We start from the raw sequence: 24,118 nt of genomic DNA, 5'->3' as shown, positions 1-24,118 counted from the left end.
TTAAGAGGGGAAAACTTAAAATTTTACTCAAAATTTCATTTTCCCTCCATTTCCCATTCACCCTCATTTTAAGAATATTCATCTTAAAATAATTAAGAATATTCATCTTAAAATAAAACCTCAACAAAAACTGTATCGATAGAGGAGCTAGATCGGATTATGGATCCGAATTATCATTCTCAACTTTGAAATATATTATGAATTTTTTTTTTCTTTTCAAATAATATTATGTGGATGTACTACTTCGTTCTCTTTTACATTTTGATCTAAGCTCCATGAGCACCATCTCAAATAGTAATAGTAACAACAACGACTCTGTGTATTCTCACAAATGATGTTTGGGTCAAATAGTAATAGTAGTATTTCAAAAATATGGCTTCAAATTCTTTCACAAGATTAAAAAGAAAAATAATCAAAAAAAGAAAGTAACATTCTATCTATATTTACAAGAATATTTTCACATTAGCCAGTAGCCACTAATGCTTGAATTAGAGTAGGCTGTCTACATCACACCTATTGACGTGTGAACCTTCCCCGGACCCTGTATGAACGTGGGATGTGAGATGTCTTGTGCATCCGGCTGTCTTTTTTAGGATACAGCTCTGTTGTCGGCTAAAGCGATCCTAGAATCCCATTCTTCATTTTCCTTGTTAACATCAGCAGGAGGCAAAAAGCAATCCATTGACAAACCACTTATATTAAAATCAATCTCTTCAATTCTCCAAGTTTCCTCAACTTTTGCTCTATAGTCTATGTTCTTTCCATATCTATAAATTGTTGCTGTAGTTTTCCCACTGTGTGCTATGTTTACACCTTCAATATACCGATAATCTTTCAACATAGATTCCATACTTGTTTCCCAAAAAACACTATCATCTTCTTTTGCTGATTTCAATCTTACTAGTTTTGTGTCCTCAAATTGGATAAGAAGTCCGGAACGTTGGCTGAAATAGCCCCATATAGTGTGATGAACAACTTCTGTGTTAGCTGTACTCTGTGCCTTTAACATGTCTTTGCTAGTCTCAAGCTTTAGTATAAAGCATTCTTCATCCTTAATTTTCTTTTCACCAATACAAACAGCATTCAAGAATAAATTGGCTGTTGATCTGGGGTCTAATCCCTGTTGATCAAGAAGAGTTTCATGAACAAGAGCAGTATTTATATAAGTAACCATTTAGTGGGCGTTTGGACATAGAATTATGAAGTTCCGGAAAAAAGTGAAAAAAAAAAATTCAAGTGAGAATGATATTTGAAAATTAGAGTTGTGTTCTGAATTTTTGTACGTGATTTGAAATGAAAATTTTGAAAAACAGATTTTTGGAGTTTTTCAAATTTTCGAAAAATTCTAAAATTCAACTTCACGTGAAATTTGAAATTTTCATGGCCAAACACTAAAAAGGGCAGCTCGGTGCACTAAGCTCTCGCTATCCGGGGAAGGCCCAGACCACAAGGGTCTATTCTATGCAGTCTTACCCTATATATTTGCAAGAGGTTGTTTTCACGGTTCGAACACGTGACCTCCTGGTCACATGGCCAAACACTGATTCCGCAAAAGTGAAAATTTTGTGAGAAAATTTGATTTTTTTTAATGGCCAAACGGGTCAATAGACTCCGCATGAGTAGAACTAGTTGTTGGATGATTGCATCAAGAACAAAAGGGTAAGAGTGTGACTTGCAAATCAAAGAAAAGAAGTATGTTACCTTAGCCATCTGAAAATGATAAAGAATGTGTAAAGAAAACTTTATACCACAAAAATTCGAGTTTAAGTCCTATGCACTAATAGTCTAAAAAGTATTTATACAATTAGCTCACTTATATAATAACTAACGAGCTTTGTTCGCTCGGATCCTCCAAAAATGCTTTTGGCAGATCAGACACAGATGTGGAGGCATTTTTGAAAGATCTCGAGCAATATAGATTATAGGTAAATCTCCGTGATATACATTAACTAATAACCTGCTAAAATGGCAATGAACGTGTTATCACATGTAAAACTACATGTCATCGTGTATAACTTAAATCCTACGATTTATGTCACTTGGGGTACCTGAAAGAACCTCCGGGGTGGTCTTGGAGGACCTTTTGAAGCATTAGAATTGTTGGAAGAGTGACTCCAAGCTACTATTCCATTACTACCTGCACTGACCTTGCAATGAGAAACAACCAATTCTAGAAACCATAAATCAGGGTTCTTTTGCCAAAGAACAAATCCTCCATCCTCACAAGTCCTTTTGGAATTCATATGGTTACCACTTTGATGAATATCTGATGTTGCCATCTGCAATTGTCCCACTGCATACATGCTATTTATTGAATTTAATGCAGCTTGCCCTCCACTAGCTGCTAGATATTGTTGTACTATGTATTTTGCAGTAGAAGCCTTCTGTTGATCACAATCAAAAGGATTTTAGCCTGATTTTTGTTTCCGAAATTTAAGCAAAATCTATCGGTAAAAGCCTTCTGTTGACTACAATATTAGAAGGCATATAATTGAAAAGCATAAAATTCGTGGATTTTGCAAGATTGTTACAGGCTAATGAGTTTTATTAGGGACATGCCAACCAACATAGTCGGAGCGAGAAATTCTGAAACAACAACAACAACAACAAACCCAGTGAGTTTCCACAAGTCAGGTCCGGGGAGGGTAATGTGTATACAGACCTTACCCCTTCCCTGAGAGTGCAGAGAGACTGTTTCCGATAGACCTTTGGCTAGAGAATAGATGAAAAGAAGCATTATTCACAAGTAATAATAACAATAAGATATTAAGAAAATCAAAGCAAACGATATCAGCCAAACGGTAGGTAGAGATAGCAATCTAAGAGTAAAAAGGATATCATACTAACAATAATGCTGCCGGTCTAAGAAAGAAAGAGCAAAATGCTCGACTACTAAGAAATTCTAATAAGAGAATAAAAAAGTGCAAGTCCTCAAATTTGAAACTGCAACCTGAAACAATTTTCGAACCACCTTTGCTGTTACACTAGAATCTTCCTTAACTCATTGAGATTTAGAAAATTATATATATGTGCAAGAAATTTTCTTTTACCCTATTTTATGATATATTTTTTCAGCAAAAGAGATTCAATTGAACCCTAGTCTCCACATAGGTCCGGACTTGTCCACCAAAGTAGGTGCTACCTTCCGAATATAGCTAAATAAATATAGAAGATGCTTAGATTTGACCCTTATTTATTTGACAAATTGAGGCAGAGTTGATTGATTTTTGTCGATAGATTGAAATAAAAACCAATTTAACATTAGCATAAATGAAAAATATAGAGAGAGAACACTCACAATGGAACCATCCATAACAGGCAAGCTAATAGAATGATCCAATTGAACTTGAAAAGGGATAAGAGCAGAGCCAACAATTTTCAACAAGAATATAAATTGATCATTATTGCTTGAAACAGCTTTTGATTGAGCAGATAATTTATCAGCTGTCATAAGATTACGCATATTTTTCCACCTTAGGGCTGCATTAGTACCCATTTTGCTAAACATTTCCTCTGGAATTGGCACCTCTAAAACTGTCTCTAAACCATCTTTTTTCTCCAAATTAGGACACAATTTCCTCATTGTGTAAAATGTGACACATTCTTTAATTGTCCTCCAATTTTTTATGAGAAAAAGAAATAAGAAAAATTTATACACGAGAAAAAGGAAGATTGTAGGAAAGATTCATTTTTGCACAAATTAAGAAAATGGGGTTTCCTTTTTTCCTCCTTTGGAAGTGTTTGAATGGAGTAGGTGATTTTGAGAGAAATTTGGGGAAGAGGAAAGGGAGAAATGTATATTTCTGTGCCTCCTTTCTCCAAAAGGTGGTTTTTTTTGGTAGTTGCTATCGTGTGGGTATGGTTTTGGCGGGAATAATATTTATGTTTTTTTTTTCTTCTTAAATATGGAGAGGGTGTCAAATGGGCGGGTTGGATAAATATAGACGAATTATAACATTTAATAACCTGGCCAAAGTTTTCTTGGGCTTATATGGTCGCGTTGATTAAGATGTACTAAAGAATAGATCATACACTTATTTTAATTGATTTTAGTTACTCTTAATCTCTTATCGTATTCATATTCTGTGTCGAAAATACTAGATTTAGTTGAAACCATAGCTAATAAGCGACATCCACCACTCCTTATCAAACTTATCTTTTATAGTGTTGATGAATAAAAGTTAGCTACAAAAACAAGGAAGCAATATGTCTACCATAAAATACTTACTGTGATATGTTGTTAATTGAAGACATAATTAAGTAAATAAAAGTAAGTTCTCCCTAATAGTGAAAGCCAAAGTCATTGTAGAACGCACAAATCCTAATATTACTGGCGTCGTGCTAACCCCTGAGTGTGGGGTAATATTTGACATTTGTTTCAATCGTGTGTGGCTTTGCCCCTGATAAACATGGTCTTAGTAGAAAGTTGCCCAGAGTTGGGTCATAAAACTTCATTAATGAAGGAATTAGATCTAATTATGAATAGGAATTATCATTTGAAATAGTTAAGTACGTCAAAATCCTTTTTTTTTCAAACAATTTATGTGAATCTAATTTCGTTTTAAATATTTTTGGGGAGGCATAAAAATCAAATGGAGCGATAAATAATACTCCAAGATAGCAGCTCTAGCGTTAAACTACTACTCCGCTTTCTTTTGCTTTACGATTTAAATACTGTAGCAGAGTGCATATCCTCTTTCCCAAGTTATCAAATTGTATTTAGTGTAGATATATGTACTGTAGTTGATTTTAAACACTCTTATGGGGAACGTAATATTTGAAGCAGTTAATGAATAAACAATAAAGGAAAAATGGTCAAATTTGGCGCTGCACTTGGTCATCCTTTAGAACTAAGCTTAATCCCAACCATAGTTATTACCGGCCAGGATTTTAACTAAGGGGGTCAAAATATAAATAAGCAAACGAAAAAAAATCAAGAGAAGTTAACGTATAGTATAAACACATAAAATTAAGAATTTAACGTATTTATACGGTATAATTTTCCGACGAAGAGATGTCAATTGACTCCCTTGCCAATGTGTGGCTCCGCCACTGGTCATTACATTGCTGAATTTATTTTGGATCATTTGCTCGAAATATTTTGATACGTGAAGTCTACTTATTTTGCGCTTGAGCTTTATAATGGCAAAGACAAATATAAGAAGATTTACTAACATATGATGAAAATATAACAAAAATAAAATTGAGCAACTTCAAATAGTACATGAGCAATTTAAACATTTTTCCATGTTGGACAAAGAGCACATAATATTAATTAGAGAAAAATGCCGGACAAATAGTGCCACAGGAATAAGAATGGAATAAAGAAGACAATACGACCAAATCAAAACAACCTTAAGTCAATATCGATTGCAACTTTTATAATTATCGTTTTGCAAATTTTATCCTTCTCTTCTCTCTCTTTCTCTTTTTTTTTACGGTTGTTTTTGTTCTCAGAGAAAATTGACCGCCCTATTGAAATTATACAAAAACCAATGTTAAAAGATTGTTAAATTAGATGATTCATACAAAAACTTAAGACGAGTAGATTCACATTTCTACAATTAACGTATTATCTTTAATATTCGGGGAAAAAAGAAAGTATTTACTCTCTTTAATAGGACTATCTTTATGGTATTCGGACAGCAAGGAATTCTTCAACTCACAGCTGGATACATTTTCAGCATTTGTTTAGCAAAAATAGTATTTAACTTGTTCAGTATTCTAAAAATACATTTTCACTTTTACTTGTTATTTTTAGCATATCAAGAGAAGACAATTTCTTTTTTCTTGTTATACCCATAATATTAATTATTAATTACTCATTTCAAATCATTTTCTCAAATCCATTAAAAATATGCATCAATTAATATGGGTATCATGGTAAATTATGCACCTCATTTATTATTTCTTAAGGGGTATGCAAAGTTCATAGTGGACAAATAAAAATGAACGGAGGGAGTAATATAATTTTTCTACGTAAACTCCTTTTGTGGATGACTAACTAACAACCTTTTACAAGAAAAATATACTGATAAAAATTCTGGAGCTTGCTGGCAATAGCTGACAAATTTTTTTATTTTATTTTTTTGCATTTGATATTAAGGAAAAATCTAATGTCATTAAATTAAGAGTGTATTTGGTATGACGGAAGCCATTTCCATTTGCAAAGGTTTTTTGGTGTTTTATTTGTAGTGACAAAATATTTCTCCAAAAAAATACATACTTATTAAAAATAAAAATATTAGCATGGAGAATTGTCTCATTAAAAAATCCTAAAAATTAGTAATAATATCTCATTGTTAATTGATGCAAGTAATATGAGGTCAAAAATTAAGATAATACGAAGAAAAATATTTTTCGTGGTAGCCAAACACCAAAAAAATAACTTTATCATGAAAATCATTCTCCTAGAAAATGACCTTTATCGTACCAAAAAGAGGGTAAACATCTGAAATAATTAAAAGCATGAAAAAACAATTCTGGAAAGATAAATACAAGAGAAAGATAAAAATCTTTGATGTCACAGTCAAGAATAAACATTACATTAAAAAACTATTTGAGACCATTTCCTCTACTTCTAGGATGATCTCAAGGGAATTTATATGTACCTTTCACATCTGAATGTCATTACCTCACTCAGATTTAGTCAGTCAATAAACTCCTAATATAGGGGGGGGAAATTAATCTTATTAAAAGATTAGCCTATTATCATCCGACCAAAAGCCGGCCATTTCGCCTCCTCAATTTTCTCATATAAAACAACACCATATTCTTGAACTCCAAACTCATAGGACATAGCCTGTAATTGTACAGGCGCCCATAGGAATAACATATTTTGGTTCAGGCATTCACTCGCAATTTTTCAGAACTTTTTTATAATGACAAAGCGTTTCAAACTCAAGCTTTCTATGCCTTCTTTTAGCTTTTGTCGATCCAAAAAAAATTCTTATTTGCCTAAAAATCCAATGCCAACTTCACTATACAAAATTTCTCCTGCCTATAATCTTGATAATTCACCTATTCCAGTACCCCCCTCAACCCCATATCACTCTTCTTTTAAACAATTCAGAAAAGATCACAACTTGACACAAAAAACATATAATTCGCCGATTTCTGATTATTCTGATCATGATAATAACATGATCATGAAAAAGGAGAATAGTAGAAGAAATGAGTCAAGAATTAATAGGTTGAATAATATGAGTTTTTCCTCAACTGATAGAGGCTGGTTTAGTTTCAGCAGTGAATGTAGTAATGAGAAGCCTAATGATGAAACTGAAAGCTTTATTTCTTCTCCAAGTTTTGAATCTTCATTCGTCGTTGATTATCCTATTGACCCTTTAACCGAAACCAGGAGGAAAAAGAATAACAACGCGAAAGTAAGAAGGATTAAACGTTACATTTCGAATAGTTTTAAAGATTCTGATTATCAGAAGCTGACTACAACAAAAGCGTCTGTTATAGAGAAACTGATGCCATGTATGGCTGATGGGAAAGTGAATGAGAGTTTTGCAATAGTGAAAAAATCAGCAGATCCTTATGAAGATTTCAAGAATTCAATGAAGGAAATGATAGTGGAAAAACAGATGTTTGAAGCAGAGGATTTGGAACAGCTTTTGCTTTGTTTTCTGAGTCTTAATTCAAGACAACATCATGCAATTATAGTGGAAGCTTTCACTGAGATTTGGGAGGAGTTGTTTGGTAAATCGTCCAAGTCTGTGGATTTAAAACTTAGAAGATTTCAATAAACAATAATATAGCATAATGTTGGTTTAAAGCTCAACTTCCTAAAACTACATAAGGAGAATCACATCACATGTTAATTTTTTCATTTGTTTAATCATAACTTTTCATATGCTCGTGTAATCTGGTTATTGTGCTTTGCTATTTTTGTAATAGTTGTATTATGATTCATGTTATATGCAATGATAATGTAAAGATCTTTTTATACTGTGAATAATATTACTCTAGCAAAAACGTTTCTCTGCCCTCCAAATTCTATGGAAAGCTAATTATGTTCCTTTTTATCTCTTTTGAACTGGTAAAAGTAATTGATTATTATCCAGTTTTAATTTGCCAAAGAACCTTTCCATCACCTGCGAGCTGTCTCTTATTTAGATAATAATGACGAGAATACCACTTGAACCGTGCATTTGGGGACTCAGGCTAACCGTCATTTGATCTAAAGTACAAAGCAGAATCATATATTAAAAGTCATTTGATTTGAAGCACGAAGCAGAATCAATATTAAAATGTATTAGGTTCTGCACAATGGACAATAATATTTCATGTTACATTATTGGACACAATCAACCAGCAAGATACACGATAATCCATTTGTAGAGCAGGAATATTGAAAAATCCTGCAAAAGCTGCACGTAGAGGCCTCTGATGTCGATCTAAGGGAATCATCGAGAAATATATCACTTTCCCTGATTTCACTTGAGCATCATATTAATCAGGGCAAAGCCTTATGGGCTGTTAAAGTAGGTCTGGGCTGAGGTCGTTCCACTGCTGCCACCTCTTTGGTAAAGTAGGCTGATGGGCTAGCAACCTTCTGTCGCAAAAATCTAAGCACACCGATATAAATGGTACAAAGTCTTCCAAATTTTCATACTTTTAGAGAACTTCCAGTAATCACAAAACGAAAAGCTATGTGAGGTAAGAGAATAGGTCGTTGATTGTTACTAAGAGCCTAACATAACTTCTCATAGAATCAGGTCTTCTTGTTTACCACTATCAGATTCCAAAGTTAGCTCGGGATCCTCAAAATAGTTGACATGACAGAGCATACCACCAGCTTCATCAGCGAAAGAAATTTTCCTTCCCTCCCTGTGGACTGTGTTCTTGGAAACAGCAGCACCATTTTGACTCAATTTCTATATCACAGAAAAACAATATGACTAAAATAATGAGTTATGAAGTCCATATTCAAACATTGGAAAAGTTTGAAGATGCTGCAACTATGAATAACAGAATATGAATGGTACCAACCATGATTTTACAGAATCTGGTGCAGTCCCTAGTCATCATTGACAACCACTTTCGTGTTGTCTCTTCAACTTTTGTTGCACTTTTTATGGCAATCTTCACCTGTCAAACATAAGATACTAGTGGTTGAGAATGATATACTTACATCACATGTAATTCATCTAAGCATGTCATTCTAACATAGCCTTTTCCCCGTGTGTCAATGCCTATTTCAAGTTATGACCATTCCTCATATAACTGAAATAAAGATCAAATTGATATGTTTTCAATTGTTAGATGAGGTCTTGGAAAATGAAACATCACTAGTACTTGAAAATCTAAAATGAAAAGTATCGTTTGCTATATCAGACATAACTATGATTACTTTGGTCGTTTAACTCAACAATGCACCTCAGATATGCCAGTATATCTGAAAGAACATACCTCATCAGCATCATTCTTCAAAGAACTGGTGCGATATGCTTCAAAGAGCAATTTTTCTTCTACCATATCCTTCATCGACTTCAATTCAGTCATAAGCTTCAATGCTAGAGATTCCATGTCATGCATCTGCCTCTGTGAAAATGCTATGGCACTCTCTGAACAACGTGTGATAGAGGTGCACCCAGTGTTAAGTTGAGGTAGAGAACGAGAGAGACGAGGACCTTCCAGATTGCCTTTTGGAGGGGAACTCTGTTTTAGTAGATTGCCTTTTGAAGGGGAACCTCGTTTTTCAGTCTTCCATCTCTTAGCGATCTGCTTGGGACCTATAAAAACTTTAACCTTCTTAAGCAGTGCAGATCCTTCAGTATCTTTAGTTGTGCTAGCATCAGCAAGGCATGATCCTTCAGAATTCTTATTCCCAAAAGTGAGTTTCTCTTTACATTCTGAAAGAATTTAGCCAAGAAAAAATAGGTCAGCTTCTGTGGCGCTCTCATGTTCTGAGGCAGTTCAGAACATTTAGGAAGAAAAATATTATCCTTATCACAAGCAATACAAAGGACACCATCATTAAGAGTAAGAGAACCAGGATTTTCAGTCCAAGCTTCTGTGGTCACTCTCATTGTATGGATTAATTGGGATTAAGTCCAGAATAAAATGTGTGGTGGATAACCTTAAGAAAGGAATTTAATACCTTTCAAAGTTGAAGTATGAAATCAAGAGTTTATCGTTCATTTGACTTTCACTTCAACTAGTAAATTAGAAACTTACTCATTTTTTCATGTTGCACGATACGAGCTAAAAGCAGAAGTTTTCCACCCATCAGTTAATATTTGATATGATACTAGAGTCAAAGCAAGAAGGCACTCGAAAACATAAGTCTGACAAGAAGTAAGCCATCTTTTTTTTTAATAATAGTCTGTTATCTTCATTTGTCAACACATATAAGCTGGATAATATATAATTTGCAAATTATTTAATTTGTCTGATTTACTGTAAATCAAAAGGCTTGTAACTGAAGACACGTCTGTGTCTAAAGTAAAACCTTGAGAACCAAAGATAAAATTCACAAATATCTGTATGATTTGGTCATTTGGTTATTGGTTCCTGGGCTAAACCAAAGAAGCAACCACCAGAATTCTTAAGATGAAACAGCTAAAATGAACTTTGAATTAAGTTGAAGCACTGTTCAGTTGTTTCTCTGATCTCAACTGGCATAGATTTATCCGTCAAGAAATTTGAAGCAACACATCAACTGTGCTTGGAGTTGCTATGCATATACATCAGTTGGATTATATAGAAAAGGGATAAAAATATAAAGTCTGTCCACCTTATGATGAAAAACCTAATTTCATATATGACTTACTATAGTTCTCCAGGTCATCGATTAATTCTATGGAGTTCATAGCCAGACAAAGTCGCTCTTGAGAGCACGGAGAAATAGCCTGCATAAGAATATATAGTTTAAAATACTTCAAGAAATACAAATAAAGCAAATTATCTTCAGCAAACACCCTAACCTTTCGTGTTGAAAGAAGTCTCTCAGGAGGCTGTGACAGCTCGGACGCTGAGATCTGATCCGAAGCATCCTGAGATGGACTGGTTAACCTCAAATCTTTTTCCTCACAAATACTTGAAGATTTCAGAGGCTGATTTTCATCATCCAAGCAATTTCCTGAAATCAAGCAACTAGCTGCTGCATCAGTAAGGCAGCACTCTGTTAGCTGCTCCTTGTCATTTATGTCATCTACGAATGGCAAACTATTGTCACTGCCCGAGCAAGTTTGCAAATTACACGATAAGATACACTTATCAACAGGGTCATCTACTGAACAAACTTCCTGATTTGAGAGCAAAACTTCATTATCTCCATCTCCAGACATGCAATCTGCATAATGAAGACCAGCACTGTCGGTGCGATTAGGTATCGTTGCCTCAGGAATGTGAATCCCAACATTGTTGGTACTCTGACCAGAACTCTTATCCATATCAGAACAATCCATGAGGCAGTCATACATGCCTAAACTCTGATCATTTGCAGTTGCTACTATTTCTGTAGATCTTGATGGAGCAAACAACTCTTTTTGACTGTTTTCTGTATAACATCTGTCCTCCTGATTATTTACCTCTGCTAGAGCTTCACTAGCTGAGTAAATATATTTAGGATCCACATGTTCGAACTGATCATTGGAAATCTGATTAAGAGTACAGAGTTGCTGCTCTTCTGCAAATGAAACATGTATCTTTTCCTCAGAGTCAACTACGTCTGATAATTCACTACACGTAGTTGTATCAGAATTAGGTTTGCTATCCATCCAGATATTAGAGGGGCAATTGGAAGAATCTGAGTTTCGGGACATTGAAAACTCAGATTCTGAAGTCTCAGCTATGGGCTCTGGCACTTCAGGCAAATCAGTTCTGAGCTGTGGAGAAACTTCAGGCTCCAGAACCACTTCAACTTTAATTGATACAGGTTTGTTTGGTGATGCAAAGAGATTTCTGTTGGTGCACCTTCTTTTACGATTTGCTTTCTTGGAAATCCCCAACTTCAAATGACTAAGGGGTACTTTTAGATCGCCATCTTCCTCTAGCTGATAACATCCGTTAGCCTGCTTTGGACTTGTAGAAGTAGGACTTGGAGTAGCAAATTTCCTTTTCTTGGATTTGCATCTCTCCTTTAGTTGTTTCAGTGTTATTTCTCCAGAATTATAATCAGCTGACTGACTGTTCACCTCATCATCAGCAAGGCAACCAAATTTGTTATTTTCAGGTTCTATTGCCTTTAATGTTCTGGCTACTACTGGAAAACATTCACTTTCACACTTAACATGTGACCCCCCGAGTCTAGCATTTTCAGTATCATAGATGTCTTTTAACTTCTTGATCGTCAGATCAGGCTTTCCATGAGAATCTACATTACGGACCTTTACTATCAAACCTCTTCTCACAACCTGGATATAGTGCAAGTAGTTGCCACTCCTTCGCTCCATTGTCTAACAGGTTTGACTCAAGTTCATGAACTATTGGTGGAAATGCAAATGCCTATGAAGGTGTAAGTAACTCTACCCTGACTATATCTCCAAGATGCCACCAGTCTTCCAGAATACTGCAGAAGAAAGAAACCTTATAATTTTACTCAGATAACATCCTTTGGGCAAAAAACCTATTTTGGGATGTCTAAAAAGACAAACACTTAATAATTATCTCATATTGATGTTCTTATAAACATGAAAAAACAGTTCAAGCAAAAAAAGGTATGTTGAAATACATGGAGAAAAATGAACACAAACCTATACAATAATGCAGAGTAGTTCAACAAATGATTGAACTGTAGTAGGAAACAACAGTGTCACGTCTTCCACTAAGTAAAGATCAAGATGTCGACCAACCCCAAGAACTGAAAAGGAAATGTCACTCTTACCAAGAGCTTTAACCAATTTCACATTGACTTTCTGATTAGTAATGTCTAATAAGGTGAGGTCCAAAAATCATAAAACTAAGTCTTCACATTAAGAAAGATTTTCTTTGCTCGGTATTTCAATTCACATGGAGCTGAATCAGAAAGACAAATAAAAAGGAAAGCAAAATTTCACAGCTAGTAAATTACAGAAAAGTTAAGTAACGTCACACAAATAAGACAATGGCATTTGCAAAAAAAACAAAGTGGGAGCAGGAAGTGACAGAAGAAACCACTGGGAAAAGTGGGACAATGAGATGACAAATTTATGCCACGTTGATTACAGGTTCCGCCAAACCAAGTAGCTTTTGCTCAAACAATATATTTGTGTAAAGAAATACATTAAATATGTACAAATATTAAATCTACAATCAAGTTAGCTCCGCCTCTGCATATACAAAGTCTCTGAAAATTGTTTCTACCTCACAGCCCTATATGTTTTCTCTTTGACAAGACTAAAAGATAAACGTCATGCCTTAGCTCAAGCACAAATAGTCAATTAGTACTTTTTAACCTATAACACTTGTAATTATCAAAACTATATCTCAATTGAACTAAAAAAAATCTGAAAGATAGTACATTATCAAATGCCCAATAAACTAAGCTAGGAATATCTCAAATTAATCACTTAAAACACATTTTTTAACCAAATAAATTAATTACGTCACATGTTTCCAAGTAAAAATAAATGGGTACATATAAACACGATTCATTTAACATGTTGTCCCAACACATTTTTTCAATCAAAACGGTAAACTGGATCTATCAGTGCATACAAGTCGAAGATCCAAAAAAATAGAATCTTGATCAGAAGTAGTAGTAAATGAAAATGGGGGTCTATAAAATCCCTAAACAGCTAATATATTGAAATAAATCTCATGTGTTTAATTAATTGTACAATAAACAGAGAATGCTTTAACAGAGAGACAAATCAACAGATCTGGGAATAAAAAGATAGCAAATTGAGCTCACCTGATTATGAATCGCTGGTTCGAGAGTGACAGAAGAAAGTTGAGGAGAAGGATGAGAGGCTGAACTTTCCCGGGTAAATTAGTGAAATATAAGGATATTGCTGAATGTGAAATCGCGCCAACATTATTGGCGGGAACTGGACTAGGGCTTTGTACTTTTATATTGGGCCTTAAGATTCCGCTGACTTGGTACCTGCCTATTTTCCTTTTTGTCTTTTGTTTTCTTCTTTTTTATGATATTTACACTTTTGGTCCCTCAACTGCTGATAAATTTCGACTTTAGTCCTTGTAATAATGGCTAAGCATATTTAAACTTTAGTTTATTAAAATGTGCATTTTCGATCCGTTCATATAGGAAATATGTGATATTTGGATTATTTCTTAAACAACAAAACGTTCAACAATGAAGCAACATTGCATACTTAACATAATACATTAGTAACTACGAGATGCTAATTCAGAATTTTCATCAAGGGGTGTCAAAATATAAATAATTAGATATATCGAAAAGTCAAGGGGAGTCAACGTATAGTAAATCTACATAAAATAAAAAAATCTATCTAGCGATATAATATAATTTTCCGGCGAAGGGGTGTCGACACCCCTTGGTTCAATGTGGCTCCGCCACTAGTAACTAAATGGTTTTTTCATTGAATTTATGAATATTTACCTGAGGCGTCAATATGCACATATTGATTAATTGAAGATTAGATGTACCTAACTAAAAATTATAAGGACCGCCCGGTGCATTAAGGTATCACTATGCGCGGGGTCCGGAGAAGAGCTGGACCAGTCTATTATACGCAACCTTATTCTGCATTTTCGCAAGAGGCTGTTTCTACGGCTTAAACCTGTGACTTTCTGGTCACATGACAACAATCTTACCAGTTACGCCAAAGCTGCCCTTCTAACTAGAAATTATAAGGATTAAGTTAAAAATTAATTCATATCTGAGGCTAAAATCGCAATTTTCCTTTTATTTTTTTATCTTTTTATTGGTATTGGTTGCACTTAATCCCCTTCATTTCTTTATAACTGGCATGCGAATATTTTTAATTTCTAAATGTAGCTGTGAAATTTGAAAAAAATATTAAAATATTTATACTGTAAGGCCAACAAATGTAATACCTTCAATAAAAAACAAACACAATAATTCACATGAAATTCTATTTCTTCTACATGATATATCAAACTTACTTGAAAACCAATGTCATGCTTATTATTATATTATAATAATAATAATAATCACAAAATATTTATGTACATTAAATATTTTAATTATATTTTTTATAATAATTTCCGGCACGTTTTCTTATCGGAAAAAGAAAGAGATTTTTATATAAATAGTTGGTCATATTAATTGTTTATTTTTTTAGTTATAAACATAAATTATATATTGATTATATATAATTATATATATTAATACATAAATAGAGACAAATTAGAACGCCGGCCAAGATTAAACCCGGAGTGCTAGAACTATCCTAAACCTCAAGGCCTCAATCTCTCCAATCTTATCCCACTCGCAAGGGAATCAAAACAAAAAACAAGGTTCCATTTTCATTCGGAAATGACGAAGGCATCATTCAAAGCTCGATATGAGACGGACAAAGCCGCCGCCGCCACTACGGTCGCCTTCAACGCCGGCGACTTTAAGCTCCGAGCGTCCATGACCGATGCTACTGTTGTCAACGGTCCCAGTTTAAACGGCTTAGCTCTTGCCGTTGAGAAACCTGGCTCATTCATCATCGACTACAACGTCCCCAAAAAGGTGTCGTGCATCATTCCTTCTCTTTTTTTTTGAATTTTTTGTGTTTAATTTTGACTCAGCCTATGTCAGTTTCGCAAATCATAGTCCGTCAGTGAAAAAATGAAGCTTACTGTAATTAAATAGAACGACGGAATAGATATAATTATACAAATGATTTATATAACTGATCCTAACTATAATTAGGAATCCAGATGTAGTAGATTGATTGACTGTGCTCTTAAATTCGTATTAGCTCTTAATTATTACTAAAAGTTCTGTGATTTCAGGATATTCGGTTTAAATTTAGTCCGTTAGTGAAAAATACTCGAGTTAAATATAATAGAATTGATACAAATGATTTACATAATGGATCTTATCTAGTTAGGACTTAAGATGCAGTTGACTGATTGATTGATTGTGTTTTTAAATTCGCTTTAGCTCTTATTGTTGCTACTCTTGAAAGTTTATGCTACTATTGAAAGTTTATCGTTCAGGACATTCGGTTTCAATTTAGTCCATCAGTGAAAAATACTCGAGTTAAATAGAATGGACTGATACAAATAATTTATATAACAGATCCTAACTAGTTCGAATTTGAGATGTAGTTGAATGGTTCATTGATTCATTGTGTTTATAAATTTGCTTTAGTTCTTAATTATTACTGAAAACTTTGTGGTTTCAGGACATTCGGTTTCAATTTATGAACTCAATCAGGGTTATGGAGAAGCCATTGAATTTGAATTACATTCATTTTCATGGAGACAATCGAACAATATTGGATGGGACTTTGGTGTTTGATTCAGCCAACAAGGTGTCGGCTAATCACGTGATGGGGTCGGGGAGTTGTAAATTGAAGTACACTTATGTGCATGGAGGACTCGCTACTTTTGAGCCAAGCTATGATACATCAAAGAACGCATGGGATTTTGTGGTTTCACGTAAAGTTTACGGGGACGACGTGTTTAGGGCTACTTATCAGACGACGAGCAGGAATTTGGGGCTCGAATGGTCCAGGAGTTCAAAGTTAAATGGATCTTTTAAGGTATAATTTCTAAGCTTTTCATCCATATCAATTACCATTGCAACTGAATTACGAAGCTAAGCTATGCAATTTCAATTGGCATGCTTATATTTGTTATTCATTTTTGTTAATTAAATATTTTCTGAATTTGGTATCTTTCTAGCTTGCTTATCTCATTTGCCAACAAAAGTCTTAGTTGGTGGACAATGCTTTTAAAGTTACTCGATGCTTACTAGAAAACTGTCTTATGGTGAAATATTAAAGAATTTACTAGAGGTGTACATTCTACTCCACTTGTATTTGCACTAGCAATGGTGTATACTATTTGCAGATGACATAGTATTGCACTAGCAATGGTGTATACTATTTGCAGATGACATAGTATTGATTAACGAGATACGTGGCGGGTTTTAACGCTAGACTGGAGATTTGGAGACATACCCTTGAGTCAAAAGGTTTCAGGTTGAGTAGGACTATATAATACTTGGAGTGCGAATTTAGTGACGCAACACATGTGGCGGATGTTGAAGTGAGGATTGATACACAAGTCATCTCCAAAAGAGCAAGCGTCAAGTATCTTGGGTCAGTAATCCAAGAAAATAGATAGATTGATGATGATGTCACACTTCGTATTGGAGCGGGGTGAATGAAATGGAGGCTCGTATCCGGTGTCCTATGTGATAAGAAGGTGCCACCAAGACTTAAATGTAAGTTCTATATCGTGGTTGTTAGACTAACTATGTTGTATAGGGTAAAGTGTTGGCCAGTCAAGAGCTTACACGTTCAGAAGATGAAAGTAGCAGAAATGTAGATGCTTAGATGGATGTGTGGACATACTAGGAGAGATAAGATTAGTAACGAAGATATTCAGGGCAAGGTGGGAGCGGCCTCCGTGGTGGACAAGATGAGGAAAACGAGGTTGAGGTGGTTCGGGCATGTGAAGAGGAAGAGCACATATGCCCTAGTGATGTGGTGCGAGAGATTGGCAGTGATAGGTCTATATAAATGTAGAGGTAGACTGAAGAAGAATTGAGGAGAGATGATTAGAGAGGACATGGCACATCTTCAGCTCACTGAGGACATGACCCTAGATAGGAGAGCATGGAGGTCGAGGATTAGGGTAGAAGTTTAGTAGAAGTTTATATAGGAGGACGTGGTTCTAGTTTAGAGCACCTAATCTGCTTCCTATTGTCATTATTAGTATTGCTATTATACTATTATTATCTTATTCTTAATTTTATTACTACTATTATTTCCTTTGGTTTGGTTATCTTATTATTTTTGTTACAAATATTGTTATTTTCTTCCATATTTTCATCATAGCGTCTTTACTCTTGTATTTTTCAAACCTCTTCTGAAAATGCTTTTCTTGAGCCGAGGGTATATCGGAAACAGCCTCTCTACCTCACAAGGTAGGGGATAAGGTCTGTGTACGCTCTATCCTCCCCAGACCCTACTTATGGGATCACACTGGGTATGTTGTTGTTGTTGTATTTGCACTAGCAGACATTTTTTGTAATCTATGGAATGTGGGATAATCTATAATCACATGACATGATTTTGGAGCATTTAAATCGAGGGAATGTAATTGTTACCTTGGTGTTTAATAGGTTGTACACTGGGATAATGTTTTTGTTTAATGGGGTTGTATCCTTTAGGTTTTGTATACAGCTTTAGGATATGGATTGGATCCCAGGGGTGCCTTCTCTGTGTGTGTGGGGGGGGGGGGTGTACGTGCGTGTGCGTATCCGTCTATGTATATACACTCTGGAAAGAAAGTATCTTTGCTTGTTTGTTTATCATTTTGGCTCAGTGATAAAACACAATTGGATATTATTTTTAATTGTTCATAATTGTGAGTCAGCAGCCAATGTCTCGCCTGAGAAGGGCCTAAACCTCCTAGATGTCACAAGTTTAGTAATTGATCAAATTCTTGTTTGCGGTGAAGGCTGCATGTCAAATTGGAAGTTCATTTTATGGATTTAGTAATATAAATGTTCCTATGTCGTATTGGTTCATGGATTCATTTGTTGGGCTTTTCTGATTTTGTTGTGCATCAAACAAAAGGATTTTTTTCCTGTTAAGTGTAAGCGACCATGAAAGTCATTCTGCATTGGTTCCCCGATAGCCATTTGAAGGGCCATTGCCTTGTTGGAGTTGATGGACGATGAAGCAGGACACAATCTCTGTGATTTTTGGAGTTATGCTTTAGCATTGCTGAAGAACCAGCTTAGATCCATCATGTTGCTATAAGTGTGTTTTCTATCTGGTTGTTTAGGACAGATGAACAAGTTAAAAATGGCCTTCAATTGTTAATAGTAAAACAGAATGTTCTTATTTGTGTACACCTATATGTGATGATGTGCTATCACAGTGTGCAAAGAAATGCCCAAATTATAACATTTACTATTGTCATCATTCATCATATATTATCATCATCGCTATTGTTATGCATTCTTCTGTGTGAAAATATTTGGATTATTTAATAGTTGAACTATAATTTATTTGCTTTTTCAGCTTCTTCTTCTTCTTTTTTTGTTGAACTATAATAGTTGAACTATAATGTTGTGCATTCTTCTTCTTTTTTTGTTGTTGCTGGTGCTTCTTGATAATGTGTTCAAGGTTTGGTCTATTCATATCTAGTGAGCTAAGTGAAGCATGTAGGAGAAGTGCTACCTTTTTTGTTTTGTTTCCCCAAGACCATTCTGACTCAAGTTCTTCTTCCTATCTCCAGATTTGTGCATCTCTCTGTTTGCTTGAAGAACGCAAAATGCCTAAGTTAAGTGCTGAGACTTCGTGGGACTTCGAGATGTGATTTCGTTTTTTTTTTACAATTATTCAGATACAATTACTTTTGGCTATCCATCATCATTGGGCTCAATCTAATGTTTTCTAGCTGAATTTGTAGATTCACAAGTGGGATGATCGTTTTGATATGGTTAACTATTAAAGGTTTATGGTTAAATGACATGAGTATTGACCCACAGCTGCTTTTCTTCCGCTTCAAGACATATCCTTGTTTTTATGCCTTGACTTTACCCAAATTGATAATTTGCATGTACTCTCCCCCTTTAACGCTCCACCAAAATGGTGGATCCATTATCTTGTTCCTAGCTTTATTTGGTCATTTGGAGATACTTTGAGATATTGATTGAAATCATTTGAAGCTCCTGCCATTTGTAGTTGTCTCATTACATTCTTCACAAAAGGCTGGCAAATTATTCTACTAGATTGGTACTATAGCATTAATCCTTTACACGTTTTCGAGAGGTTTTGTAAATATTTGATCACTCAGTTTTTCCATCCTTTGGCTTGTAGATTTAGTAGGCATTCACTGTTTCAGATCTCAATAGAAAACCGTCCAATCAGGACATAAAGTTTGTGTATAAATGTTCGAGTTAAAACTCTAAAACTTAGATATTTGTACTCTAGTCCATGTCATTCTTGAAAAGAGTATGAGTTTTGTACTGAAAAAAATTCCGGTAGGAAGCGATTTCCTCTTTAACGGGGGCTTATGTGGCTTGGATCCAAATTAATCGGGACTCAAATAGTCAAATGCAAGTATCTGACATCGGATAATAAATTTTAAAAATGTAGAGTACATTTTTATTCTTTTTTTTGGGGAAGAATGTAGTAGCCAATAGGTAATAAGATGAGAAAAAGCAGCGGGCATAAATAAAAGAAACATTGTTTCTGTAGTTTTAGCAGTAACATTTTACTAATCATTTTAGTGGACAAGAGTGGGTTGCTCTAGTGGTGAGCACTCTCCACTTCCAACCAAGAGGTTGTGAGTTCGAGTCGCCCCAAGAGCAAGGTTGGGGAGTTCTTGGAGGGAGGGAGTCGAGGGTCTATCGGAAACAGCATCTCTACCCCATGGTAGGGGTAAGGTCTGCGTATACACAACCCTCCCCAGACCCCACTAGTGGGATTATACTGTGTTGTTGTTGTTGTTGTTGTATTTTAGTGGGCATAGTGTTTGAACAAAAAACTTGGTTTTGGCTCGACCAATAGAATAATATCCAAAAGACAAAGTTATGAGTGTCAACACCTAATAACTAGTATATTCTCTCCGGATGATAGTGAATATGAGCAATGATAGTAATATTCAATGATCCAAAAAGATAGAATATGACATTAAATAGTAATAAATAGCAATAAATGACATTTGGGTAAATAAAACGGTTGAGTCACCCGAAAAGGGATGAGATTAGTGGTTATTCTTTCTGACAATGTTGAATGATTTATAAGCCTTTGAACAATTGGGTTGTTCTTGGATCCGGTGGAAAATACTAGACAAGAATCTTGGTAAACTGGTTGTTTTTGTATATATGCGATAAACCCATCATCTCTCTTGTTTTCATGGGCTTAATCCCGAGGACTTATCGATTCTCGTCACCTTCTCACTTCGCCCTTTCTTATCCTTATTCATGTCTCCCTAAAACCTTGTCGCTTACCATACTTTAGCTTGCGACCTACACACATCTATCTATACTACTCACAACCTTCCTTCAACTTGCTTGCACCATAGATTTCCTTATGTTATTCTGGGACATCAAGCGAGACATCACATCATCTCTAACTCTTCTTTACTCTCTTGACTAGGCCTCTCGATACCTAGAAACCATAGGCTGGAAGATATGCCACTGACGACGCCGCTATTATTCCTGGATATTGAATCCCCGCGCTTCTAGCCTTCTATCCGAAGTATGGCTTTGCTAACCACCAGTTAAAGAGAGTTTGTCTCAAAATAGTGGTGGCTTTCACGCCACAATAGCCACCAAATAACTTCCAAGCATTTGATGCCCCATCGCTGTTAATGAACACATGTTCAATGGTTTTAGTTTTGGGAGCTTTACATCAAGAGCATATAGACGGTCAAACAAAGCCAAACTTCCTAGAGATTTCATCAATAGGTAGTCTATTATGTATCAATCTCATCATAAAGTATGAAATTTTAAAAGGGATCCCTTTATGCCAAATATTGGAAGCAGAGTTAGTAAAATTTCAAGCTTGCTTGAAAGTATGCCAAGCCGATTTACAATAAAATGAACCATCAATAGTAATGGTCCAAATTGGCTGATCAATTCTAGAATTGAAAGGCACATTAATCATGGAGATATTCCTTGCAATGGGACTAGGCAGGACAGTCTCAAGAACTGCAAGGTTCCAGTTACCTTCATGAGTGAAGTCCATAATTGTCTCCTTTCCTCTACTTGGACCATTAATAAGCTTGGCTATAGAGCCAAAATCGGACCAGTTATCCCACCAGAAAGAGGCACTTCCATTAAAAAGTCTCTATTTGATATGATTCTTAGCAACAGTTTTAATGTCCATCATTTTTTTTCAAATCTATGAGTGACCAGGTTTCCATGAAGCAGCAACATGGTGACTAGTATTACAATATTTAGCTTCAATGAAATCCTTCCAAAAGGAGTTTTTTGTTCTAAAGATCCACCATGACTTTGCTGCAAAAGCCTTGTCTATATCATGAATGGATCTAAAACCAGCCCCCTCCTTATCAAAACAAAAAGATGACTAAGAGAACCAATGATGCTTTTTATTCTCTTCTGAGTTAACCCATAAGAAGTTGCAATATTATTTTTCAATGGTCTGAAGCGTAGTTTTGGGAGTTTTAGTAGCTGCAAAGATGTGCATAGGAATAGAGTAAAGAACTGCCTTAATAAGGATAGCTTTACCTCCATAGGACACAAGTTTTCCATTCCAGCCTTGGATTCTCCTACCAACCTTGTCAGAAAGATAATTAAAATATTCAATTTTTTTCCTTCCTCGGTAAATATGAGCACCAAGATAAGTGAACGGAAAATTCTTATGAGAAAACACAAGTAAGATTCATAATATGGTGAGCTAGATTATCCTCAGCATTAAGATGTAAGAAAAATGTGATTTACTGAGGTTTATCAGTTGTCCAGAAGTGTTGGAATAATCATCTAAGCATTGCTTGATGATCTCAATAGAAGTGGTGTCAATAGAGATGAATAATATAGTATCATCAGAATAAGTAAGGTGTGTGATGCAAGGCCCTTGTTTCCTCATTTTGTAAGGAATAAAGTCTTCGCACTGAATGATATTATTCAACATCTTGGATAAGAGTTCAGAGGATAAGACAAATAAAGAGGGAGAGATGGGATCTCCCTACCTTAAACCCCTGAAGGAATTAAAAACCCCAGTTTTATTTCCATTTATGGCAATGGAATACCAGATATTAGAAATAAGTCTGAAAACAAGATTAATTCAAAATTCATAGAAGCCTTTTCTTCTCATAACTTGACATAAAAGGCCCATGATACTCTATCTGTCACGACCCAAACTGATGGGCCGCGACGGGCACCCGATACCTTACTCAACCGAGTACTAACTTTACATATCCTTCTTATCGTACTATCATTGGCAAATGGGCCAAACGGGCCGTCATGGGCTAATCAGAATAAACATAAGGGAATACTCAATATAAGATGACCCAATCTGATATAAAAACTTATACATATGACATACGAGCCTATAAGGCCAAAATGATTACTCGTACACTGAACATAGGCCGATAAGGCCATACAATTTTTCATATATATGACATCTGTCTACAAGCCTCTAAGAGTACATAAATATCATAAAAGTCGGGATAGAGCCCCGCAATACCAATCAACACATGTCCTAATCATACTGACCAAATAGCAACTCCGGAGCAAATGGAGCGCACCAACACCTTCCGCGGAGCTAGTAGCCTACTTGGAGGACTCTCAATCTGTCTAACGGGACCTGCGGGCATGAAATGCAGCATCCCCGGGCAAAGGGACGTCAGTAAAAATAATGTACCGAGTATGTAAGGAATGAAAATCAGTAAGTAATAGACATGAGAGAAACATGGAGTAAAAGACTCAACATATAAGTCTGAATAACTCTGTGAATCATTTCATATTTATAATGTCATGCATATGCGTATAAATGTCATATCACACATAGGTATATGCGTTCATAACATCATCAAGCCTCTGAGGGCATCCCATCATATCATCTCGGCCATTGTGGGCAAATCATCAACGTATACCAGCTGATCAGATGGTGGTGCATATATAACGCCGTAACCTTTTCCCATATCCCATATACATATTATATACATATATACGCGTATATAACGCCATCTAGTCATGGGTCAATGTACATGTATAAATGCATGAAATGCATAAGAATTACGTTAATAAGATTTCTCGGAATGTCATAAAATCAATATGCCTTTCGGATAAACTTTATCAACTACGTATTTTTCTGAGACTCATGAACAGAAGATATAATAATAATTCACATGGGGAATGAAGAATATAGACACCCCTAGTATTTCTATGAATAGAGTTATTTATGAAAGTTGCACATTTACTCGTTTCGTTTGTATCGTATTGATCATGCCAAAAGAAAGGAGGGATAGCCTTAACATACCTGAGTCGATTCTCTTGGCAATCCCTCTAACACACGTCAATTGCAGCAAAACACGT

General features: G+C 35.3%; 4 protein-coding genes across 5 annotated transcripts; 2 read left to right on the top strand and 2 right to left on the bottom strand.

Moving 5' to 3' along the window:
- Window positions 1–337: 337 nt before the first annotated feature.
- Window positions 338–3,795, bottom strand: LOC104105551 (uncharacterized). The gene is made up of 3 exons (XM_009613892.4): window positions 3,299–3,795; window positions 2,049–2,384; window positions 338–1,120 (listed from the first exon to the last, which is right to left on the bottom strand). The coding sequence occupies exons 1-3, from the start codon at window positions 3,581–3,583 to the stop codon at window positions 590–592; spliced, it is 1,152 nt and encodes a 383-aa protein (XP_009612187.1). The 5' UTR covers window positions 3,584–3,795; the 3' UTR covers window positions 338–589.
- Window positions 3,796–6,881: 3,086 nt separating this feature from the next.
- Window positions 6,882–7,751, top strand: LOC138910505 (transcription repressor OFP7-like). Its single transcript, XM_070201747.1, has one exon. The coding sequence runs from the start codon at window positions 6,882–6,884 to the stop codon at window positions 7,749–7,751; it is 870 nt and encodes a 289-aa protein (XP_070057848.1).
- A 452-nt stretch (window positions 7,752–8,203) lies between these two features.
- On the bottom strand, window positions 8,204–13,984 carry LOC104105552 (uncharacterized). 2 transcript variants are annotated; one of them, XM_018773940.3, is made up of 7 exons: window positions 13,844–13,961; window positions 12,705–12,841; window positions 10,935–12,520; window positions 10,781–10,859; window positions 9,418–9,860; window positions 8,998–9,096; window positions 8,204–8,882 (listed from the first exon to the last, which is right to left on the bottom strand). In XM_018773940.3, exons 3-7 carry the CDS (start codon window positions 12,402–12,404, stop codon window positions 8,712–8,714), a joined length of 2,262 nt encoding a protein of 753 aa, XP_018629456.1. In that variant the 5' UTR covers window positions 12,405–12,520; window positions 12,705–12,841; window positions 13,844–13,961; the 3' UTR covers window positions 8,204–8,711. The 2 variants fall into 2 exon arrangements, with proteins under 2 accessions (XP_018629456.1, XP_009612188.1); XM_009613893.4 differs by lacking the exon at window positions 12,705–12,841 and having other exon boundaries at window positions 13,844–13,984.
- A 1,286-nt stretch (window positions 13,985–15,270) lies between these two features.
- On the top strand, window positions 15,271–19,599 carry LOC104105553 (outer envelope pore protein 24B, chloroplastic-like). The gene is made up of 3 exons (XM_009613895.4): window positions 15,271–15,613; window positions 16,275–16,634; window positions 19,348–19,599. Exons 1-3 carry the CDS (start codon window positions 15,413–15,415, stop codon window positions 19,426–19,428), a joined length of 642 nt encoding a protein of 213 aa, XP_009612190.1. The 5' UTR covers window positions 15,271–15,412; the 3' UTR covers window positions 19,429–19,599.
- Window positions 19,600–24,118: the final 4,519 nt, after the last annotated feature.

The sequence above is a fragment of the Nicotiana tomentosiformis genome, chromosome 4, assembly GCF_000390325.3.
Source record: "Nicotiana tomentosiformis chromosome 4, ASM39032v3, whole genome shotgun sequence".
Lineage (NCBI taxonomy): Eukaryota > Viridiplantae > Streptophyta > Magnoliopsida > Solanales > Solanaceae > Nicotiana > Nicotiana tomentosiformis.
Note: the sequence above shows the minus strand (reverse complement) of the source record. Positions and strands in the feature narration are given on the sequence as shown.

Excerpts from the sequence above, each read along its gene's own strand:
- LOC104105551 (XM_009613892.4), bottom strand. The coding sequence starts at position 3,583 with ATGAGGAAATTGTGTCCTAATTTGGAGAAAAAAGATGGTTTAGAGACA. Across the intron at positions 2,385-3,298 it reads CTGTTATGGATGGTTCCATT|AAGGCTTCTACTGCAAAATA; the intron begins GTGAGTGTTCTC and ends TGTGATCAACAG. Across the intron at positions 1,121-2,048 it reads CACCCCGGAGGTTCTTTCAG|GGATTAGACCCCAGATCAAC; the intron begins GTACCCCAAGTG and ends CTTGATCAACAG.
- LOC138910505 (XM_070201747.1), top strand. The coding sequence starts at position 6,882 with ATGACAAAGCGTTTCAAACTCAAGCTTTCTATGCCTTCTTTTAGCTTT.
- LOC104105552 (XM_009613893.4), bottom strand. The coding sequence starts at position 12,404 with ATGGAGCGAAGGAGTGGCAACTACTTGCACTATATCCAGGTTGTGAGA. Across the intron at positions 10,860-10,934 it reads GACTTCTTTCAACACGAAAG|GCTATTTCTCCGTGCTCTCA; the intron begins GTTAGGGTGTTT and ends ATTCTTATGCAG. Across the intron at positions 9,861-10,780 it reads CGATGACCTGGAGAACTATA|AATGTAAAGAGAAACTCACT; the intron begins GTAAGTCATATA and ends AAATTCTTTCAG.
- LOC104105553 (XM_009613895.4), top strand. The coding sequence starts at position 15,413 with ATGACGAAGGCATCATTCAAAGCTCGATATGAGACGGACAAAGCCGCC. Across the intron at positions 15,614-16,274 it reads ACTACAACGTCCCCAAAAAG|GACATTCGGTTTCAATTTAT; the intron begins GTGTCGTGCATC and ends TTGTGGTTTCAG. Across the intron at positions 16,635-19,347 it reads AGTTAAATGGATCTTTTAAG|ATTTGTGCATCTCTCTGTTT; the intron begins GTATAATTTCTA and ends TCCTATCTCCAG.